Here is a 21,715-nt window from a genome sequence, read left to right on the forward strand (position 1 = left end):
AAAAACTTGAACTACATGTCTCTCTACAGATCATTTCTGAAAAAGGTTTCAAAAATCAATACATTGTGTCAAAAGCTGTTTTTAAAATCAGCTTCTCTTAAAGCTGCTTCAATAAGCAACTTGCATAGTATCCTCCACCACATTAGACATAACATGCATGTAGGAAAATCTGACATAATATTATTGCAAATCCATCCAAATATTTCATACTATCTCCCATACAACCCAAAACTTGTCATCAACAGACCTAGGCACATTCCCACACAGGGACATAACATGTCATGTTCTAGGAATAATACCGCTAACCGAACTAAAACCTAAAACTGCCAATTTTCGCATAAAATCCCCCTCAATACGAGGAACGCCACAGGACCTAGAATCCATGGTCCATGGACCACTCACCACTTAACCTTGCTCTATGTACCAACCAAGAACTGCTGGGTTATTTATTAGTCGTACTCCTCACGAGAAACCAGCAACCCAGAAGTCCCCAGTGACTTCTTTTTTTAACTCAGCACCTTGTGGTAGCCTTTACCTTAATAGTTAAAAACCCCAAGGTATTACATACTCCTAATTCTTATGTATTATGTCCATATCTTTGTAGCTCAGTAACTGACATGTAACATTGCAATTAATGTATATGGTATCCTCAGTACCTAAGACACCCCTACCTCTGTAGACAGAACAATGATGACTTCAAAATCCTTCCTAAATTCTAAATTTTCACCAGTTAATGTGCTCCACAACTCCTACATAGAATCACAGTGATGTTCTGCACAGTTAAACTGTTGCTCCATTCCATCTTAGCAGTTCTTGCATATCGATGGAGAGATTGTATCTTTTAAGCAATGGCCCAGGAAAGCTGTCAGCAACTGTTGTGATTTTGCTTGTTATGCATACAGAGAGCAATCCTCTGTATCCATTAGGCAAAGAAAGATTACTTTCCTGATGTGCCAAGCCTTCCTGACAGCTCAGCAGGAAAAGAAACCATTTCCAACTTGCTCCAATTTTTGTACTTTTAACAATTTGCATATATTTTGTCTACTTTTGCCTGTCTGTTTTGTCAATTTAGTTTGTCAGCTCTGCTGGCCAGGTGTATGTCTATCTCTATGCCATTGTAACAATTGACTCAGAAATAGTAATTCTGGGTCCTAAACCACCATAGATTTAATAAGTATTGTAATATAAGAAATTAATAATAGGCAAATTGACAGCTATCTTACCAGTCTTAACACAACTGATAGACCTGATGTAATTCTTGGTGGGTTTATGTGCTTTGAAAAGTATACTTTGCTACTTAAACTGAAGATAGCCATGAATCAACACATATTTGCAACTTTTCTGCAGCACAACAGACAATGGAAGAGATTAACTATACCAGTCCTTACCTGTTTTGCAAATGCACATTGGATTTCCATCCACTTGTGCCAAACAGGTTGAATTATTGATACATGGATTGTAAGGCAGCTCACAAGGACTGAAGCGCTGGTGGCAGAAATCACCAGTATAAAATGGAGGACAAATGCATACAAACTGCCCCGGCTTCACAGACTCATAACAGGTGGCTCCATTCAAGCATGGTTCAGATTCACATTCATTTATATCTTCACTGCAGTCTGGTCCTGTCCACCCTGCTGTACATGTGCATCTGGATGGAGGGGAAAAAAAAGTGTTGACATGGTGGCTGAATGAAAATCAACAACTTAGCCCAATTGGTTCCAACTATTTCTATTTAAAAAAGAAACAAAACTAGAAACAAAATCAATTATATTTTTCATCTTTTCATAGCTTTTTTTTTCCTGGCAATTGTATCATATTGCGCTATGAATAAAAGTTATATTCAGCTTCTTCTCCCACCATTTATTCGAACAAAAGCAAAAAGACTTATTCGAGGTCACAGTATGACTCGGAGAATCATCTGGTTTAGCGGATACTGACAGAATCATCTCTGGATCTTCTTTAAGCTGGAGTAACAGCACAAATTATCAAACATGAAATGGAAATTTGCTTAAGATTGAGGATTAGAAGGACATCTTTTCATATGTGTGAAACTAATAGGTACTTCAGTGTTTGGGATGAAATGCACCAGGCAGCATATTCAGTCCACTCTAAGAAAGAGGGTAGGAGGTCAAAAGCACTATGAAGTATCCTATTTTCATCGTGTTCTTTCTCTTTTTGGTATTCTCTTGTGAAGATCCGTTAGTGATAAAACAGAAGAGAAAAACTGGACCGAAATCTAAATCACATCTGCTTGTAAAGAAGCTATCTTCATGACTTAGATATCTATTTTTATTCACAACATGAATATGATAATGTTCTATAAATTCAAATATAATAATTTGCTAATAATTTCAAAGTTTGCAGAGCAAAATTTTTTAATTTGCTGCAATAGAAGAAGGTTCGTTATACTTCAAAAGTCATGTATTCCTGTTACTTTCACTGAAGATAAAAAGGAAATCAACATATATTTGCAACTCATTTTCAGGACAAGAGACAATATGAAAGATGAACTATACCAGCTTTTATCTACTTTAATCAATATTGATTTCAGGCATTAAAACATTCAAATATATCTTCACAGTTCTAATTTCATAAAAGGAATTGTTCTTAAATTATAAACAGGTCATTTAATGGAGAATCAGTAATGCAATTCTGTTCTGTAAGGCACAGGTATTGCTTGCCAAACAAAAGGCAAATTCACCCTTTAAAACACTGTATTTACAGTGTTTTCTTTGGAATTTTTAGTGTTCTATGTTATTGATTTTTGGGGTATAATTTCCATGTCTCATGAAATGAAAAGGATATAATGAAGCAACTTTATCATTTGAAAGGCCTGAGTATTTTATCAATAAGGATTCAAAAATCAGGTTACTGTACGTTTCTCATGGGAAGAGAGCTATCAAAAGGCATTCAGGCAATCTTAAAATAACTCTGACAAAAATCACATTTTAGGACTCATTTATCAGTTATAATGTCCAAAACATATTTTTGGAAATATGGTTACAAGTAAATATGCTTTGTTACTCTATGCTTGTACACAAAAATCATACCTGCTTTTGTTATACATGACAGAATCAATCTAGTATCTAGAGGCAACGCCCACTAATACTGCACCCACAACTCAACACTTTGTTTAATTTTCTCCTGATTAGTCAACACATAAAAGTATAATCCTCTTACAAATTAAGTATCTCCAAATGTCTGAAACTGGACATAGTAGAACACTCTGTCCCAACAGATCAGAACACAGATGTTTGTTTTATGGAAGCTCATTTTTTTCTTGACTTCATTTAGAAAGTTCTGAATAAATTACTATCAATGAACTACTACAAAGTGTCTATGCTCCATTTTTAACGTGGAGAGCCTTTCACTTCATATTAGGAGAACATGGTTCAATTCTTCATGGTCCGACTTCAGGGATACAACTGAGGTACAGAGGAGAGCGCATTAAACATGTTTCATTCCCTTCTTCCTAATGAGTTTCATAACTGCCTTTGAGTTATCAAAACTATTCTGTATGGCCACAGGGAACATTAGGTCACTGAAACACAGCAGTTATTTACACTAAACAACTAGCCAGTCCTACCCTGGCTTCATGCCACCTGCCAACTGAGATGCAAAGAAGACAATCACAGAGCTTTTGTACTTGTTTCTGTACTATCAAAAAAGTTGCTGGTGACATCATTAAAAATGAAAAAATATATGGCAGTGTCTATCCTGAGGCCCAGTTTTAAGAATAGAGACAAAATCTTGTCTTAATGAGAACTACTATTTAAATAAGGTAAGGAGGTGTTATGATTATTAAAGGCAGATTATTAATTAGGCTACTATAGCTGGTATTCTTGGAGCCTATGTGATCAAAAGGCAAAAATCCAAACAGTCTTTTTCAAAATGACTATTCTTTTTCACTGTGTTAGAAAAATCAAGATGATTTCTAGGATTCTCACGGGAAAAAGAAAAAAAGCTAATATAGGCTTTTAAGAAATCATATAAAGATAAGATAGTCAATGTTGAACTTCTTTGTGTTGTTTTACCAACATAAACATTTTTTTTCAATAACCAAATCCAAATATTCCCATTGATATTACAAAACCAAATCATGCATGGCTCTTTTCTGTAAACTATTCATTTTAACAATATAAGTCACATATAGCGCTTTAACTGTGAAATGCATAGAACTTCTTTAATACATATAGATCAGCTTCCATAAGAACTATCTGTTGACTTTCCATACAGCTCCCCACAAATTTAAGAGCTTTCTGTACAGTTACAAACCAAAGGAGAGGGTAATGAAAATAGACAGTATAAATTATATTCATGGTTTTGTATTTTACTACTTGTTTAAACATTAGAGTCAAAGTTGAAAATTGCAAGCTATAATCATGAACGGCATCCAAAAAACTAATATTAAAGTTCTTCTATTTCTATGTGATGCGTTAAATATTAAATCCTTTGGTTCTTACCTGCTTTAAAACTCCCTTTTTACTTCTCACATTCCAGTGAAATATATAGATATCGGTTGTTGTATATTCGACCTTAAAAGTTTTAAGGAATTAAATAAGAGGAAAGAATCTTAAGATTTCCTGAATGGTTGATTTTGGATAAAAGTTTCTGAGGTTCATCTAGACCCCCCCTGCTCAAAAAAGGTTCAACTAGAGTTTTCTCATGTCTCAGTCCAGTCTCATTCTGAGTATCTCCAAAGATGGAGACTCCACAACCACTCTGGGCACACCTGTTCTATCACCTGACCACCCTCACATTAAAAGGGAGCAGTATCTTATCTTAAAATATTTCATATAGTTTAGCTTTTATCCATTACATCTTGTCCTGTCACTGGATACCCCTGAGAAGAGTCTGCCTCCACCTTTTTTCACTCCCTTCTATCAATTATTTACACACATTGGGAAGAGCTTCCCTGAGCCAAAACCATTTTTTCAACATGCTAATCAGAAAAGCAGTCTACTTTGAATCTTGAGAGTTCTAAAGTGGCTGTCTATCAATTAGAAAATCATATTGGTGGGCTTATTCCAACCTAGCTTAGCTAGAAGCTCCGGAAAAATGCCAAGGCTTGACAAAAGCAGCAATGCAGATGAATACACCAGAGCAGAATAAATTTTAGAAGGAGGCATTCTTTTTGCTTTCAGACATCTTACACCAGAAAAATAGGAGAAACCAGTCTTTTCAGTTCTCTGTATTTCATAAAAAAATTTTTGGATAACATACAGATGTTTTTGCAGAAAAAATTGCAATATTTAAGATGCAGTAGAACTGCTTTTTCCTTAGTGGTTCAGTCAAAGAAAGAGGAATCCTAAACTGAATTCTCAGGTACAGCATGCACATCATTCACCCACCTCCTTATTTCACAGGCTCTTGATGAGAAACAGTAAGACGTTCAATGACGTTTAGGTCAGCCTGTTGGACATACAATACAGGGAACAACGGTCCATTCTACAGTAAGGATTTATGTTGTCTTGTTCATTCAATCAAATCAACTAACAGCCTGAGAAACCACAGTGCTCAATGACAAGTTTATTCCTTGTAAGCTACAGGCTATTGGACCATTTGAAGTAGTGAAATGAGAGCTTGCTTTCAATATATACACAGATTGGAATTTAGAGCACAAACACACACCACAAAGCTCCAAGGACATACACTTCCAGTTCTCACAAAGGCTTCAAATACCCATTTTTCTCTCCTTTCCTCCTACAAATATATTTTTTTTTCTTTTATACCTGGAAATCTTAATGTGTTTTTTGTTTCACAAACATGTTCTACCAGACTCTACCTGCAAAAGCAATTATGAGTTTACATCTGATGCTATTAGATCTCTGATGTCATATGTCACTCCTGGATGGTCTCCTTATATTTTCACCTATGTCTCTCCTCCTCTCCCCTGAATTTCTCTAAGCCTCCATTTGCTATCACTTCAAATATTCCTTTCCTACTTTATTCCTAGAGGTCTCCATTTGCAGCCAACCAAATATGACACAGATTAACTAATTAGAGAGGTCAATTTTGGTGGCAGCCTGGGCTGCAATGCTTATGCAATCATGCTTATGCAATCAGGTGCTTATGCCCTGATGGAATTAACAATCTTGAGGGATATGGGCCACCTGATGAGTAGTCAGGACCTTGAATTTTAGGAGAGAAAACTTTCATCTGATTGGCAGATTAGATTAGACTTTAGACCCAGTAGCAGATGAGATCCTCTAGGAAACTGCCTTTGGGAATAAGGGATCTAAACAAAGCTGGCAGCTCTTTAAGGACATTTGTTTTAGAGTGCAGGAGCTCTTGATTTCCCCATGTAAGAAATCAGGCAAAGAAGGCAGGAGACCAGCATGGTAAGTACCCCCTAGGTAAACCGAAATGTAAGAAGCAAATGCACAGGCAAAGAACAAGGGACATTTATCCTGGGAATAATAGAGGATGCTGTCTGGATTTGTAGGGGAGGGATTAGGAAAGCTAAGGCATATTTGGGGCTGAATTTGGCAAGAGATGGAAATAATAAGAAGAAGGATTTTACATGTATACTGGCTAAAAAAGTAAGAGTAAAGAAAATATACCTCTGAAATAAATAAGACAGGAGAACTGCTGACAACCTACGCAGAGAAGACTGAGGTATTCAACAATTTTTTTGCCTCAATTTTCAATGTTTATGTCTCTTCACACATCTCTGAATCTCATGTCAGGGTCTGGGGGAATGAAGTCCTTCCAATCCTACGAGAAGGTCAGGTTTGAAATCACCTGAGGAACATAAACATACCTAAGCCCATGGGACTCAGTGGGATGCCTGAAGGAATTGGCTAATGTAGCTTTTTAGCCAGTCTCTATGACAGCTGAAACATGATAGTAGACAGGCAAAGTCCCCATTGATTGGAAAAAGGAAAGAATCATGCACATTTTAAAAAAGAGTAGAAAGAAGAACTCCGGGAGCTACTGACCAGTCAGCCTCACCTCTCTGCGAGGAAGACCATAGAACAGATCCTCTTGCAAGGTATTTCAAAACATATGGAAGACAGAGTGGTGATTAGAGACAGACAACATGGCTTTACCATGGGCAAATCATGCCCGACTAACCCAGTGGCCCTCTACAGTGGAGTGACTGTATCAGTGAACAAGCAAAGAGCTACAAATATCTGCCTTGAATTCTGTAAGGCCTTTGACACAGTTCCACACAATAGTCTTGCTTCTAAATTAGAAAGACAAAGGCTTGATGACTAGACTCTTAGATAAATAAGGAACTGGCTGGATGGCTGTGTCCAAAGATTTAATTTCAAGGGCTCAATGCCCAAATACAGATCTGTAACAAGCAGTGTCCCTCAGGGGTCTATATGGAGACCAATACTATTCAATATCTTCTTTAGTGACATAGACAGTGGGATCAAGTGAGCACTCAACAAATGTGCAGATGATTCCAAGCTGAGTGGTTCAATTGATTTACTGAAGGGAAAGGGTGCCATGCAGAGGGACCTCGACATGCTAGAGAAGTGGGCCCATGAGAACCTCATGAAATTCAACAAGGTCATCTACAAGGTCTTACTCCTGGGTCAGCACAATCTCCAGCATCAATATAAACTGGATGATGAATGGATTGAGGGAAGCCCTATGGAAGAGAACTTGGACATACTGGTGTATGGAAAATTGAGCCAGAAATGTGGGCTTGGAGCCCAGAATGCCAACTGTATCCTGGGCTGCATAAAAAGTAGCAAGATCGAGGGAGGTGATTCTGCCCCTCTACAGTGCTCTTGTGAGACTCTTCCTAGAGTACTCCACTCAGCTCTGGGGTCCCCGGTGCAAGATAGACATGGACCTGTCAGAGCAAGTTCAGAGGATGTTCACAAAAATGCTTGTAGGCTAAGAGAAGTGGGGTCATTCAGCCTAGAGAAGAGAAGGCTCTGAAGAGACTTAAATGGGCTTTTCAATAATTGAAGGGAGCTTACACAAAAGATGGAGAGACTTTTTAGCAGGGTCTGTAGTGACAGGACAAGAGAACAGTTTTAAACTGAGAGTGCAGATTCAGACATAAGAAAAACGTTTTTTATAATGAGGGTGGTAAGACTCTGGAACAGTTTGGCCTGAGAAGTTGTGGATGCCCCATTCCTGGAAGTGTTCCAAAGTCAGGTTGAACAGGGCTTTGAGCAACTTGATAAAGTGAAAGATCTCCCTGCCCCATGGCAGGTGGGTTGGATTAGGTGATTTTTTTAATGGTCCCTTCCAAAGCAAACCATTTTATGATTCTGTGATTCTATGACTTTTGCCATTGCTTGTATAAAGCCCCCAGCTGTGTCCTGACCCGACAGCTCACCCTGAGCTGTGTGTCACTGGTTTAACCCCTGTGCTGAGGCCCAGTGACAGATGCATCCCCTGCTCCAGCTTCAGCTCTTGGAACAATCCCTCTTGGAAGGGGTGACACCTCTGTTCCGTGCCTGCTGTCAAACAATAGCCCTTTCTGTTGGGAGGTCTGGTGGCTACAGCCAGGCTACAGGATAAGAGAAGTGGGCAGTGATAGGGAAGTGCCTAAGACTGAGGATGAAACTAGTTGCTAAATCTGTTCTGCATCACAAAAGTAATGTTAGTTTTTATTCCGCTCTTTTTTCATGCTCTTTAATTGGCACACATATAATAATCTTTATGAACAATAGAAATGGGGTAGAATTTTTAAATGATTGAGGCAAAGTCATAAAGGATAATGGCAAAGACTAAAATTCCTATTTCTTTTATTGCTGTAGTTAAGAAGGCAGGAACAATTAACTCCTGAAATAAAAATGCTGTGTAATAAACTTGCTTACTCACTGCCCTTTTCTAGGTATGCCAGAAAACTTTTGGTTAACATGAATAACAGGAAAATCTTTTCCACACCAGTGCTTTCTAATTCAAGCTCCTGAAATGAATCATACAGTTCAGCGCAGGTGTACAACCAATCCCCAAGGTCTGCCTGACTGTAGTATGGAGTTCTGGGCACTGTGAAAGTACTGTAGTATCCCATTGAAGGGGACCATAATGTTTGTTTTTTTTTTTAAGAATGGCATGTCTTGTTGCCTGAGAAACTCCTAAGTTACTAAGTTATAACTCTTAAGTTAAAATTAAAATCTTAATTAACTCATATATATATTTCACTGTAGTGTAGATAAAGTCCATCAATGATGGCATGTCAGGAGGGCAGGTATAAACCTTTCAGCTTTGCTTTTGAGGAATGCTAGGACATGCTTCATTATTACAGTTCATTGTGGTGAGGTTCTAAATGACTGGAAGCTGGTGAACATTGTTGATTTTCAAGAAGGGCAAGATGAAGGATGTCAGAAACTACAGGCCTGTCAGTCTCACTGACTGGTAAAGTTATGGAGAAGATTATTCTGGAAGTATTGAAAAACACCTCAAAGACAACGCGGTCATTGGTCACAGCCAGCACAGCTTCAGGAGAGGAAAGTCCTGCTTATCAAACCTGATTTCCTTTGATGACAAGGTAACGTCTACTTGATCAAGGGAAGCCGGTTGTAATCTTTTTGGATTTCAGTAAAGCTCTCGATACTGTCTCTCACAGAATCGTTCTGGACAAAATGTCCAGCACAGGGTGGATAAACACATCATGTTGTAGGTGAACAATTGACTCATGGGCCGAGCACAAAGAGTAATACTAAATGGGGTAGCATCAGACTGGCAACCTGTCACTAGTGGGGTTCCACAGGGCTCCATCTTAGGCCCTGTGCTCTTCAACATCTTCATAAATGACTTGGAAGCAGGACTGGAAGGGATACTAAGCAAGTTTGCAGATGATACTAAACTGGGAGGAGCTGTTGACTCCCTTGAAACCAGAGAGGCCCTGCAGTGAGATCTCAGCAAATTATAGGACTGGGCAATCACCAATCATATGAAGTTCTAAAGCAAAAGTGGTGGATTCTGCAGCTGGGATGGAACAACCCTGGATGTTTTTACAGTCTGGGGAATGAGATGCTGGAAAGCAGTGCCACAGAAAGGGACCTGGGGGTTCTGGTTGATGGTAAGTTGAATCTGAGTCAGCAGTGCCCTGGCAGCCAGGAGGGCCAACCACGTGCTGGGGGGCATCAGGCAAAGCATTGCCAGCCGGTCAAGGGAGGGGATTGTCCTGCTCTGCTCTGCAGTGATGTGGCCTCACCTTGCGTATTGTGTGCAGTTTTGGGCACCACAATATAGGAAAGATATTCAGTTGTTAGAGAGTGTCCAAAAGAGGGCAACGAAGATAGTGAAGGGCCTTGAGGGGAAGCCCTATGAGGAGCAGCTGAGGTCACTTGGTCTGTTCAGCCTGGAGGAGTCTGAGGGGAGACCTCATTGCAGTCTACAACTTCCTTGTGAGGGGAAGAGGAGGGGCAGGCACTGATTTCTTCTCTCTAGTGACCTGAGGGAATGGTCTGAAGTTGTGTCAATGGAGGTTTAAGTTCTTCATCCAGAGTGTGGTTGGGCACTGGAACAGGCTCCCCTGGGAAGTGGTCAAAGTGCCAAGCCTGACAGAGTTCAAGAAGTGTTTGGAGAATACTCTCTTCCTCGTAGTGTGATTCTTGGGGATGGTCCTGTGCAGGGCTAACGATTGGACTTGTATGATCCTTGTGGCTCCCTTCCAACTCAGCATATTCTGTGATTCTGTGGCTTGACAGACTTATAGTTCCTTTCCAACCTAAATGATTTTAGGACTATGATATCATCCTTCATTATTACAATTACTACAAGAGTCATCACCAATTTTTTGTAAATTGAGTTGCGATCTCAACACACAGACTGAACTATCCTCTCATCTGCTCAATTTGGAGTAAGAAAGAGCTATTAAACCGCCGCAGTTTTGGTTAGTCAGCTAGGAAGTTCAGTTCCTTGGGCTGTCGATCTGTCAATAGGAAGTTTCATTAGCAGTGAAATAAATAACAGCTTGGTTTGATTTTGATAGCAGGGTTTAGAGATGTAACAGAACTAGTAGTGCTTGCAACAAAATATACCATAGAAAATTACCATATAGCCAAACCAAGCAATTTAAAGAAACCAGCCAAGCAGAGTAAATAAACAATAAAGAAAGGAACTTGTATTTACAGAAGGAGCCAAGCAAGCAACAGGGAGTTGTTGTATAACCAGTTGTCCTAGAAGAGTTCATAAAGTGGTCACTTAGAACTTTGAGGGCCTGAATAGAAATGACCACCAGAGATCCTTGGTAAAGCCCCTCAGAGACCTTATAAGGATATGTATAAGGATAAAGCTAATTAGTGCTGGGAAATACCACGAATATGTAACAGGATTGTGAGAAACAAAAATGAATAATCACGTAATGCGAACATATAAGCTTTAGGTAAGATACCTTGGTATGAACTTTGGCAAACTGATTCCCAGCACATCCAACACACTGTAGTAAAAGAATGTCTGCCTCCATAAACTCACAAATTGAGTCTTAGAGGTTTCTTTAAGAGCCGAATTTTAGGCAACAATTTCAGTTATGAAGTTCAGGGCATAAAAAGATTAAACAAAGGAAGAAATAGCTAAGAAATTGATCCATTATCCAGTGGTTTTGATTCCTCAATATGCTCATTTCTGCCATGATCAAATAAGTTTCCAAACTCTGTACGGCAAGAAAGTGGACACACAGGAAGAAATATCTCTTCTTCCCCTCTCATCTCTTTCCAAAGGATTAATCAGTAAGTGAACAAAGAGCAATTTGTGCATCATAGAGTAAATCAATAGGTGAACATCAATTTATAAATTAAATTATGAAAGAAAGTCCACCTGCTTTTATTGGCTGTTAGAATAATGATGGGGAGCTGAAATTAGGAAAAACAAAATTATTACCTTTGTCATACATACACCTACCATTTTTTAATTTAACTGAGATGTAGATACTGGCTTATGGGAAGTATCTACACCACTTCCAGTCTTCAAGTTAATCCAAAACGGTGGCTAAGAAAACATAAAGTACTTGGGGAATGGTACCAGGTAATGACAGGCATGCACAGATGAACTCCTTATTGTGTGCCTAATAATTTTAAGTGTCTGAGAAGTTTGCATCATGGAACGCAAAATACGTGTAGGATTATGATGATTAATAATGTATTTCTGAATGAGAAATCAGAAGGATTAACCTTTTTACATAGAAAACATGAAATACAATACAAATAAATAAAATCTGCAAATATAATATGGTGAACCTTCTCAGCTTGTTCTTAAACCTGAAAATGTAAGTGAATATTGACCCCAAACTAGAGAAAAATTATTTGGGAGATATAATGCTGGAAAGAGAGAGAAAAAGATTATGTTTCTACTACTGTAATAGTGTCTAGGTGTGCTTGTTGCATGTGTGATGCAAACAGAAGAACTTCAGGGGGCTTTTGTAGTTTTCATTCCCTTCCAGTTTAATTGCTTCAGTCTTTTATTAATTGTTCTTTTTCCTCGTTTTTAGGGTATATTTTCTTTATTCTGTATACTTTCCTCCCATAATCCTCTGCTCATATTCTTCCTTTTGGTAACAGTAGCTAAAATTTATTCCTAATATTCTGTGTATTCAGGAACATGACACATCAATAAAAAAAAATTTAGAGCATCAGACAGAGAAAGTTACATTTGTTTGTTTTCCATATATTTCTTCCTTAATCCTCTCTTTGAAGCAATGAGTTCACACAATCACAAGGTAACATTCAGCTCAATGAGACAACAAGTTGTATTTCAGCTTTTACTTTAAGCTCTACTTCAGCTGCAATGCACACATTTCTGTTTTAGGAAACAGAATTTTACATCCTACGAAGGGTATTTCAACTCTCAACTTCCAATTTTTTTAATGCAGCTGTTTTTCTTTATCCATTTTCCTGAATTAGAATACAAGATACATCTTATGTCAGGCTGCAGGCAACTTTCACACTACTGAGCCACAGAGATGAGGTACACGCTCCGTTCCTTTTCAGATCAAGCTATTTTCTTATTTATTTCAAGAAGGATAACACAGCACATTATCTGATCTACAAAGCCAGATGAAATTACACTGTTTTCTGTTTCAGCTGGTAAACATTCAAATAATTAAAAATCATCAGTAAAACTGATTAGAAAAAAAACTTTATTAGAAAAAAATTGTGCTTTAAAAGCCTAAATACCGAGTATTTGGAATACTTTTAATTAAGGAAGACAACAAAGTAAATATAACTGAATGTTATTGCCGTCCTATGGCAGGATCACTCAGGCCATATAACTTGGAACCAGAAAATACAATATGGTTTGGTATCAACAGTCTTTTTAATAGACCATGACCACATAGAAAACAAATGTTAAAGTTTCTTGCCATCAGTCTTGTGTACTGAAATTCCTATTTTAGATGCAGTAGAAATTCATTTAAAAATACAAAAAAAGTTACTCCCATGTTTTGGAGTATTTTTTTCAATTTTGCTTTCCTGTTTTGCTTATTATCTAGGGTACTAGGAAAAACTACTTACCATGTTCAAGATTTTTAAAAATATTTAAAAATACTGTCTCCCAAACTGCCAAAGTTACATGGAAAGGCTATCAGTCATGTGAAAATTTTGGAATGCAGCTTAGCAAGTTAACACACAACAGAGTCAAGAGTAAGAAAGATATGTCTGCAGTTGTGTTTAGTGTGTAAAACAATCTTCTGAGCAGCACCATTAATTTCTTGAATTACTGCAGACCCCCACATAGAATGTTATGAATTTTGGCATGTGAAGCTGTTTTTTTGAGTAGCATCCTCTATTAACTAAACCCCCTTTAAACTTCCTTTAGGTCCTGACAAAATGCAAAGGGAAAAGGACACACATTTCTTTTTATCTTGCCATCTCTTGTCCCTAACATCAATAGTTGCATTTCTTGCCTATATGTCCTTCGTCCCTCACTGGAAAAACAATCAGCATAACAGTACAAGGTAACTGAAGATTTTACCCAGCAATCTGACAGTAAATACACAATTTGTATTCTTTCTAACAGGCAACATTTCTCCAAGATTCGTGAAAGAGAAAACTCTTAAGTTGTAAAAGCAGACCATCAGTAAATGAATTTGACAGTGAATACAAAGTAAATTATCTACCTCCAGTATCTTGGGTGGTAGTGATTGACTTTAGTAAAGAAAAAAGAAGTGTTATTTCATTCTTTCAAGAATCAGAGAGAATCAGTTGTCATGTGGCCTCCAAGAGTTACATAAAGTCAATCTGTTAGTCTCAGATGGTAAATAAGTCAGCTATCTGGATGACTCACCATCTTTCAAGGATTCTGAATAAAAGGCTTCCATTTCCCTGGTTGCCTGTTTGCTTGTGCTCTTCCCTCTTAATTTAATGCTGATCTTTGATGACAACTGTGGTAGTACTGGGTTTATTGCTGCACCTACAGAAACTGGTGTCTTCAACACTATTTCCCCTTGGAAATCTCTTCCTCTGTGCTAGATTGCAGTGTAAAGGGCCTAGTTTGTATGGAAATTAGCTCAACGCATTTTCTCAGTTTGCATTACTCTGATATTTTCTGAGAGTTACAGTTACTAAAACTCTTACAGTGTTTTAGTACATTGATTTTGAGACAAGTCCTCTTTGACCTGAGAAATCTGAAAGGAAGAAGAATGCTACACTGAAACACTAGAAGCTATCACCCAAGTACAGGCAATAACCCCTTCAGGAGAGACATTTGTTAAATTTGGAAAGTTTAGCAATGCAACAGTAATTCTGTCAATTGACCTCAAAGCCCTTCACCTTGTGTACAGAGATGGTACTGATTACAGAAGAGAAAAAATGAACTCTTTGGTAGAGTGCTAACAGTGGAAGGTACTTTTGCTCTGGGAGAGTAAAGGAGATCTTTCCTAGTCTGTTCCTTCCGCCACAGGCAACAAAAAAAGACCAAGTAAAGGTAATTAAAATTGCTGCTCTTTATTAACAATAATTAGCACAGCAACATGAAGTGGTAGATAACATGCTGCAACTCTGCAATTTTATGAAGCATGAACAATACAAATCTAACCCTGAAGATAGATTACCTTGACATTTAGAAAATTTAACATGAAAAAGAATTGAATGTAATGCACACCAATTCAGAAGTCTGTACAAATGACCTCTGCATAATGGTTTGAACGGATGAGACAAAGAAATATTTCTCTCCCTCATGTGTCAGGCTGTTTCTGAACTCCACAAACACTTTTGTCATTTAAGCAAGATGTCTTCATTAGCTTTTTTTTTTCACCCAATGTTCAATGGCTAATTTTTGAGTTACTTTCAGAATTGCCAGTTGATCTCTACCTGGAGTCTACTCAAACCCCAAGTGTATCACAGGAGCAGCACTATAAGATCCAGGAATGGAAGCAGTGGTGTAAAAAAGCATGTATTTGATATTTGAATAAATGAATTACTATCCTTTTTTTTTTTTTTCATTCCAAACATAGAACACATTGAATACTTACTACCTAGAACCAATTAGGTAACCATATACTATCAATGTTTATATATTTTAAGAGCTCTGCTGAAGAATTTTCAACATTCAGAAGCAGTCAATTGCACATCAAAGCTTATCTGGTTGATCACTTAGCATGAGAACAACTCTCCCAGTGGCAATCTCAACATTATAAACTCAGATTTTCAAAGGAGCCTATATGAAATAAAACATTCGAAAAGATAGAGAGTGTCATAATTAATACGGGCAGTCTAGAAAATACTTTAGAAATAGATTAAGAAGCAGGGATGTCTCTGTTCTTACATTTGTTATTAAAATAACAGAAAGAAAAGAAAAAAATTTGCACAAACTGACCTTTGTCGATACGCCAAATTATAATCTCCTACCATTCACCTAATGATGTCAGTGGCTTGTAACTTCAAACAAACAACTGACGCAGTAACATTTCATCCCCCAGGACTAAATTTACCCAGAGACCACCAAACACAGGCCTGGCTGAGGTTTGCCTGAAAAGCATTATTTAAGTAAACCCTTGAAAAATTCTATCAAAGAGTGCTACAACTTCCAAGTATATAAATAAGAAAAGGACAAAATAAGCATTTATAAGTCAGACAGTATTTCTCAATATTAAAAACAAACAAAAAAATATCTGTACTGCTCAAATACTGCAGTCACACAGAGGTAGCTATTTCCCTACTAGAGATTCTGTTACAAAACAAAATCTGTCTTGTCATGTCCTGGCAACCAGCATTTCAAAAAATAGCTTTGTCCTTATAAAGATTATTGTTCTGATATAAGCTATAAAAATAAGGAACAAAACTTATTTTCAGTTGGTCTTCAAGAGTCAGTTATGTCTTTATCTACCTTTGATATTTACTGTAATATAAGCAATCCAACTTTCTTCTATGGGTGTCTGACTGAGTTATTTCAATAAGGCAAACCTATGAAAATTTTATGACTGTCCTTTCCAGACAGGGAATGAACAAGCCCAAGAGACATACATAACAATACTTATGGATGCTCATAGAGATGTGTGACTTTTGTATTTGTGGCCCCTTTTCTCTACTTGTGACCTTCAAAGATAAAGACTCTCTTTTATAACTCTGATAGATTTTTTTCATACATCCAAACTGGCATTTTGTGGAAGAAAATATGATGATCCTGCATTTGTCTGCTTGCTATTGCTGACGAGTGAGCACTGTTTTATAGAGGGACCTCTAATAGTGTACTATCTGTAATTGCAGTCTAAATAAACTTTCCTTTAATACTTCTATTGATCTAAAAGAGCACAATAGTTTAAATCCCAAACAAACCCCAAAAGACTATTAACTAAAACTGAGTTACTCAGAGAAACTAGTGGTGGGGAAGCCAATGCTGATTTTCTAATTGTGTTGTGTATAGTTTACTTATACCAGAACCATTTAACGTAGTTTGTACATGCATACGTATATATTTCTTAATGTAATGTCATATAAAATCAATTATTTCAAAAATGCAACTGTTTTAGCTGAATAACTCATACTTTTCCAAACATATTTTCTAAATATACAATAATGTTTTTCTCCAAAACCAATTTTGTACTTGCTAGCCCGTTCTGAGTTTTAAAAGGAAATTGTGACTGTTATGCTCCGAAAATCTTTTTCTACTTCAAAAAAAAAAACAAACAACCTCATAATTGAAGATGAAACCTTGCTTTTGTTTTTACTGTGAAACTTTTTCAAGACAAGATAAACACAGATAACAGGTAACTTTGACATTAAAACCGACGGAATAAATTTACGAAAATTTTGACTCTTGACCATTTTAGAATTACTATAAGAACATAGGTTAAGGAACAATGCCTCTGAAACCGATGAAACCTCTTCCAAGAAGTGAAACTAACTTCCAAGAAGTTTTACTAATGACCTTTCAAAATAGAGGAAAAAATACAGCTTTTATAATAATTAGAATGGGATCTACGTCCTGCCCTTCTATGTGGAACTGTTTATTACTGATTCTCCATGGTTCAAAAGACAAGCCATTGAATTTCAGTTTTAATATCATTACTACATAACATGATGAGGGGAGGAATTATGTCAAAGATGAATTGTGTCCAGTAATTTAGCGAGTTTTGTCTATGAGGAGCAAAATCTTGCTAAGGTTAAGTGAAGCAGCATCTATCGTTTTCCCATTATTTGTCAAGCCAGTCATCTCATTGAATGCTATCATTAGGAATGCTTTCCCCTTTGTGAAACCATGCTCCCAGTCACCTTCTTTTCCATCATGTGTGTGGAAACAGTTTCAAGGGTTATTTGCATCATCACCTTCCCAGGGGCCAGGTGAGGCTGATCAGTCCACAGTCTCACATATCCCCCTTCTGGCCTTTCTTGAAAGTAGCAGTGACATTTTCCATTTCCAGCCTTCTTTTTTTCTGCCTTTTCCCATTCCATCCTCTGGTATATTTGTGTTTTCTGTCTTTCTCCAATCCTTAGGAACCTTTCCTCGCCACCAAGACCTTTTAGAGACTACACAATGACATGAGCCAGATCTCTCAGGATTCATGATACCTCCCATCAGGATCCTGCAGCAGAGAGTCTCCCAGTGTTTGCCATCACTCATCCTTCCTTCTGGTGTTGCCTCATGACTCAGGTTTATTTGATTCAGATGCTTCACTGGACAGACCTTCTAGTTCCTTCTCTGCTACTGGGTCACTGAACTTACTTTTTAGTGGCAGAGCTGCAAATGGGTCAGGAGCCCTCATCCAGTTGTGAATGTTACAGGTTTCTAGCCTTTATCACAACTGGAGTGTCCATTTCCAAACCTCCTATGCACAGACTCTACCTGATTTGCCTTTACTATGACTGGGAGTTCAGGTTCTTGTATCTGTAGGGCCTTGGAGAACATGGTGTTCTTATCTCATCTGCACAGTCTGCTGACTGCCTCCTGTAGCTAGTTTACTTGGCAGCACAGATCCTCCTCCAGCATACAAGTACTTCCTCCAAGAAAGGACACTGTGTCCTCTGGTCCCAGCCTCAGAAAGAGGTCCCAAACATCTCTGCAGCCCCAGGCCTGCAGAACTGCATTCTCCCTGAGGAGCTCAGTCTGGTTTGAGGTCTCTAACATGCTGTGGATGGTCAGGGATAGCGCCTGTAGCACCTCACTATGTAAGTAAGCAGTGTTCTCAGTGGAATTTCTGCGCCTCTTCTACTCTGTTGGCTGTGCTCTGGGCTTGAAAGTTACACACACTCTTCCTAGGATTTGCTGAAAGGATGCTTGACTGTCCTTAATGAGGGGTCAGCTGGAAAGAAAAAGTCTAAATCTCCATCAATTAAGAAAAGTTCGCAACAAAGCTTGTGTGGAACTACTACAACTGGTTAGCAGTCACAGCCTTCTGTAGCTACCCCTTCCTGAGAGCACCAGGCACCCTGAAGCTCCCCAAAGAGTTCCCAGCAATCCTCTGATAACTCCAGAAGGAGTTCCCAGAAAAGTAAGCATATCTCAAGAAAGAGCCCAGAAAATGCCGTGCAAGTTGCTTCATCTGTTAGCTGTGCTCACATATTTGTACATTATTTGCACTGAAAGTGTTTAACTGCACTACAGCCATGATGAACTTATATTACATTTCATATGTGCACAAATCTATACATCAGGTACCTTATTATTTTAGAAACTGATTTGCACTCCTATGTAACCTATGAGTTCATTTCATGTCTCTTTAGGTGTTCGTAAACAAAATACATTACAAAAAATTTATTTAAAATACATCATCTAATGATAAAATATACCATGGGGAACAATCCTTCTGTTTGGGAGCAAAAAGTTGATGAACTGATTTTGGGAGGCGGGGAGGTATTTTTCAGGCACTTACGGCGTGTTTTTTTAAATTTTAATGTTTCATTAGGATTTTGAATAAAAATGACCTTGCCCTTTGAGAAGACTACTGAATTATGGCCAAAAGATACCCCAAGGGGTGCAAAATGTCAGTGACTTTTTAGTAGATGCTGCTGAGATGGCATAGCAATATTTTCTTGTTTGCTTAAGGCGATGGAAACCCTAAAGCTCATTTCACACACTGTAGTATAACAAGCAGCATACTACACATTTCCAGCTGTTAGCAGTATTACCAGAGATGAACTATAAAACACCTGCTATCTTTGGAGGAAGCACTTGTTCTTACTTTCACAAATTTCTTTAGGTAATTAATTAGTAAATCTCCTGAATTTAGGTGATTAATTAGTAAATCTCTTTTAAAGATGGTTTTGAGTAAGAGGTGTGTACCTAACTTGGCACTAGGATGAGGAAAAACCCTACAATTCCAAGAGAAAGATAAGTTAGAAGTGCAACAGACAAATGTTTTGAGAAAAGTCTCCACAGCAAGAAAGGAAGAGTTGGCCAAAGAACCCTGAAGAAATGCCAGATAAGAAACCAGTTGTTGCTTGCAAGAAAATGTTTCAGCATTTGGCATCTGGGACCGTTAAATACCAAGGTGATCCCCATCTGTGGGAAAAGCTGTTTATTGCTTCCGGGGGAAAAAAAGTAAGGAAGAGTATAACAGTAGTTAAAAGGAATGCAGTAAAAACAGAAGGCAAACTGAACACAGCATTCAAATTACAATCATATCACGATTTACCTTTGAATTCCATGACAGTTTAAAACTCATTCATTCAGAAATAAGCACATCTTTAAAATACACTGTGTAAATAAGCATGCTTTTACTTATAGGTCTTTCACATGCTCACACATCCTTAACTTAGGAATCACCTGCTTCTAAAACTTGGCACAGAAAAATTCTTGCATAGTTCTGAGGAAACGCAGAGGCTGATTTTGACTTCCCTTTTCTGAATAAATCCTCTCTGGAAGGGGGTAAAAAAAGTGGTTTTCTGTAACACTACTCTAATTAAAGTTCATGGTGTGCATGACACTGAATACATCCTGATGACGTAAGACTAGTCTTTTTTTAAGAACTTAGATGACAGTTAAACTAATGAAAAATTATTTTTTTGTTCTGAAAAGAAGGTATGGCTTCAAATGCTATGAAGCAACAGGACAAGATGTTGTATTTGGGAATGCACCGAGAAAGTAACAAGAGGGAGTCAGGATAAGTCTAACTCTGGCTGACAACACAGTTATTCAAATTGTCAGCTGACATAAACTATTATCTAAATAAAGACAAAGAAAGGTGATCATGGCATGGTTACTAATTGAAGAAGCATTGCTAAGGAAGACTACTGCAGAGTGAGATGAGTTCTGAAATTACTCAAAATACTCACCTCTATGAACACAATTCATTATTTCAGATGGAGTCAAAAGGGAGGTAGGAAAACCATGGCCCCTTACAGGACAGGATAAAGAACAAAAGAGTTTAAATGAAGAGCATTTAAATACAGAAAACATATTTGCATATTATCAGTAATTTCTCAGAAGTGCTTAAGGAACTTGAGACTCAAACTTCAAGGTGACATTGGCATTTACCAACTTTCATCCTCGCAGAACTTAGTGGGAAGATATTTCAACAGCAGGGCCACCTCTGAAAAGAAAAAACTAGCTCCTAGAATTAGAGGTATACAAATGACATTACAAAACTATCTATAATTTTTTCACTACCTATGTGTGATCCAGTCATAACTTGAAACAAGACCCAGATCTGTATCACATTTAGCCAAAAGAAGAGGACTATGGTACTCAAAAAAGGGAACCTAGAAGTAGGCTAAAGGAACTCTACTCAATATTTTTTCCAGACATATGCACCCTAAAATAGCATGGCTGGAGAATATGAGTAAATATTTTGTAACACCATACCACCACTCACAGCATTTTGTAACACAATTAGGTTTATAACATCCATACTCTGAAGGGGCAATGGACACATTGATATAGATGCACAAATAGGGTGTAGAAAACATGTGCCAGATCTAAAATCTAAAGGATAAGAATGAGCAGGCAGGAAAAATGTTGGTCTCCAAAGAAAAATAAATGAAAAAACAACCCAAGCAGGAAGGGGTCTTGATTGCAAAAGTAAGATGTCAAGGCCAGATAAGATAGCATTTTTCTTTTGAAGAAGGGGAGCAGAAAGCATAAAACATTGGTGATAAATGAAGAGAGGAAAGACAGGAGAAAAATGAGGACAGGCCACTGTGATTCCTGTTTCTCTCACTGAAGAACTGGACTTCAGTTTACTCAGGGATTATAAAGTGGTGTCTTAGTGGATTGATTCAACTGCTGACAAAGGATAACCTTTCCTGTACTCAAGTGAAAAAAAATTAAAACTGTTATAAAAAATATAAGATGCATAGATGGCATCAGAAAATATAGTTAGGTAGGTCTAATGTCCTGTTTAGTACAGACAAGTCCATTGGTATGT

The 21,715-nt window shown here is 37.7% G+C and overlaps 1 protein-coding gene across 1 annotated transcript in view; it reads right to left on the minus strand.

Moving 5' to 3' along the window:
- The window catches only part of EYS (eyes shut homolog), a 671,723-nt gene that overhangs the window by 469,729 nt on the left and 180,279 nt on the right, over positions 1 to 21,715 (minus strand). Inside the window, exon 13 of the mRNA XM_051778236.1 lies at positions 1,389 to 1,648. Within this exon, the coding sequence (XP_051634196.1) occupies positions 1,389 to 1,648 (260 nt within the window). The remainder of the gene's footprint in view (positions 1 to 1,388; positions 1,649 to 21,715) is intronic.

Source organism: Manacus candei, unplaced genomic scaffold (assembly GCF_025592945.1).
Source record: "Manacus candei isolate 608988 ecotype Guabito, Panama unplaced genomic scaffold, ASM2559294v1 h1tg000011l, whole genome shotgun sequence".
NCBI classification, from domain to species: Eukaryota; Metazoa; Chordata; class Aves; order Passeriformes; family Pipridae; genus Manacus; species Manacus candei.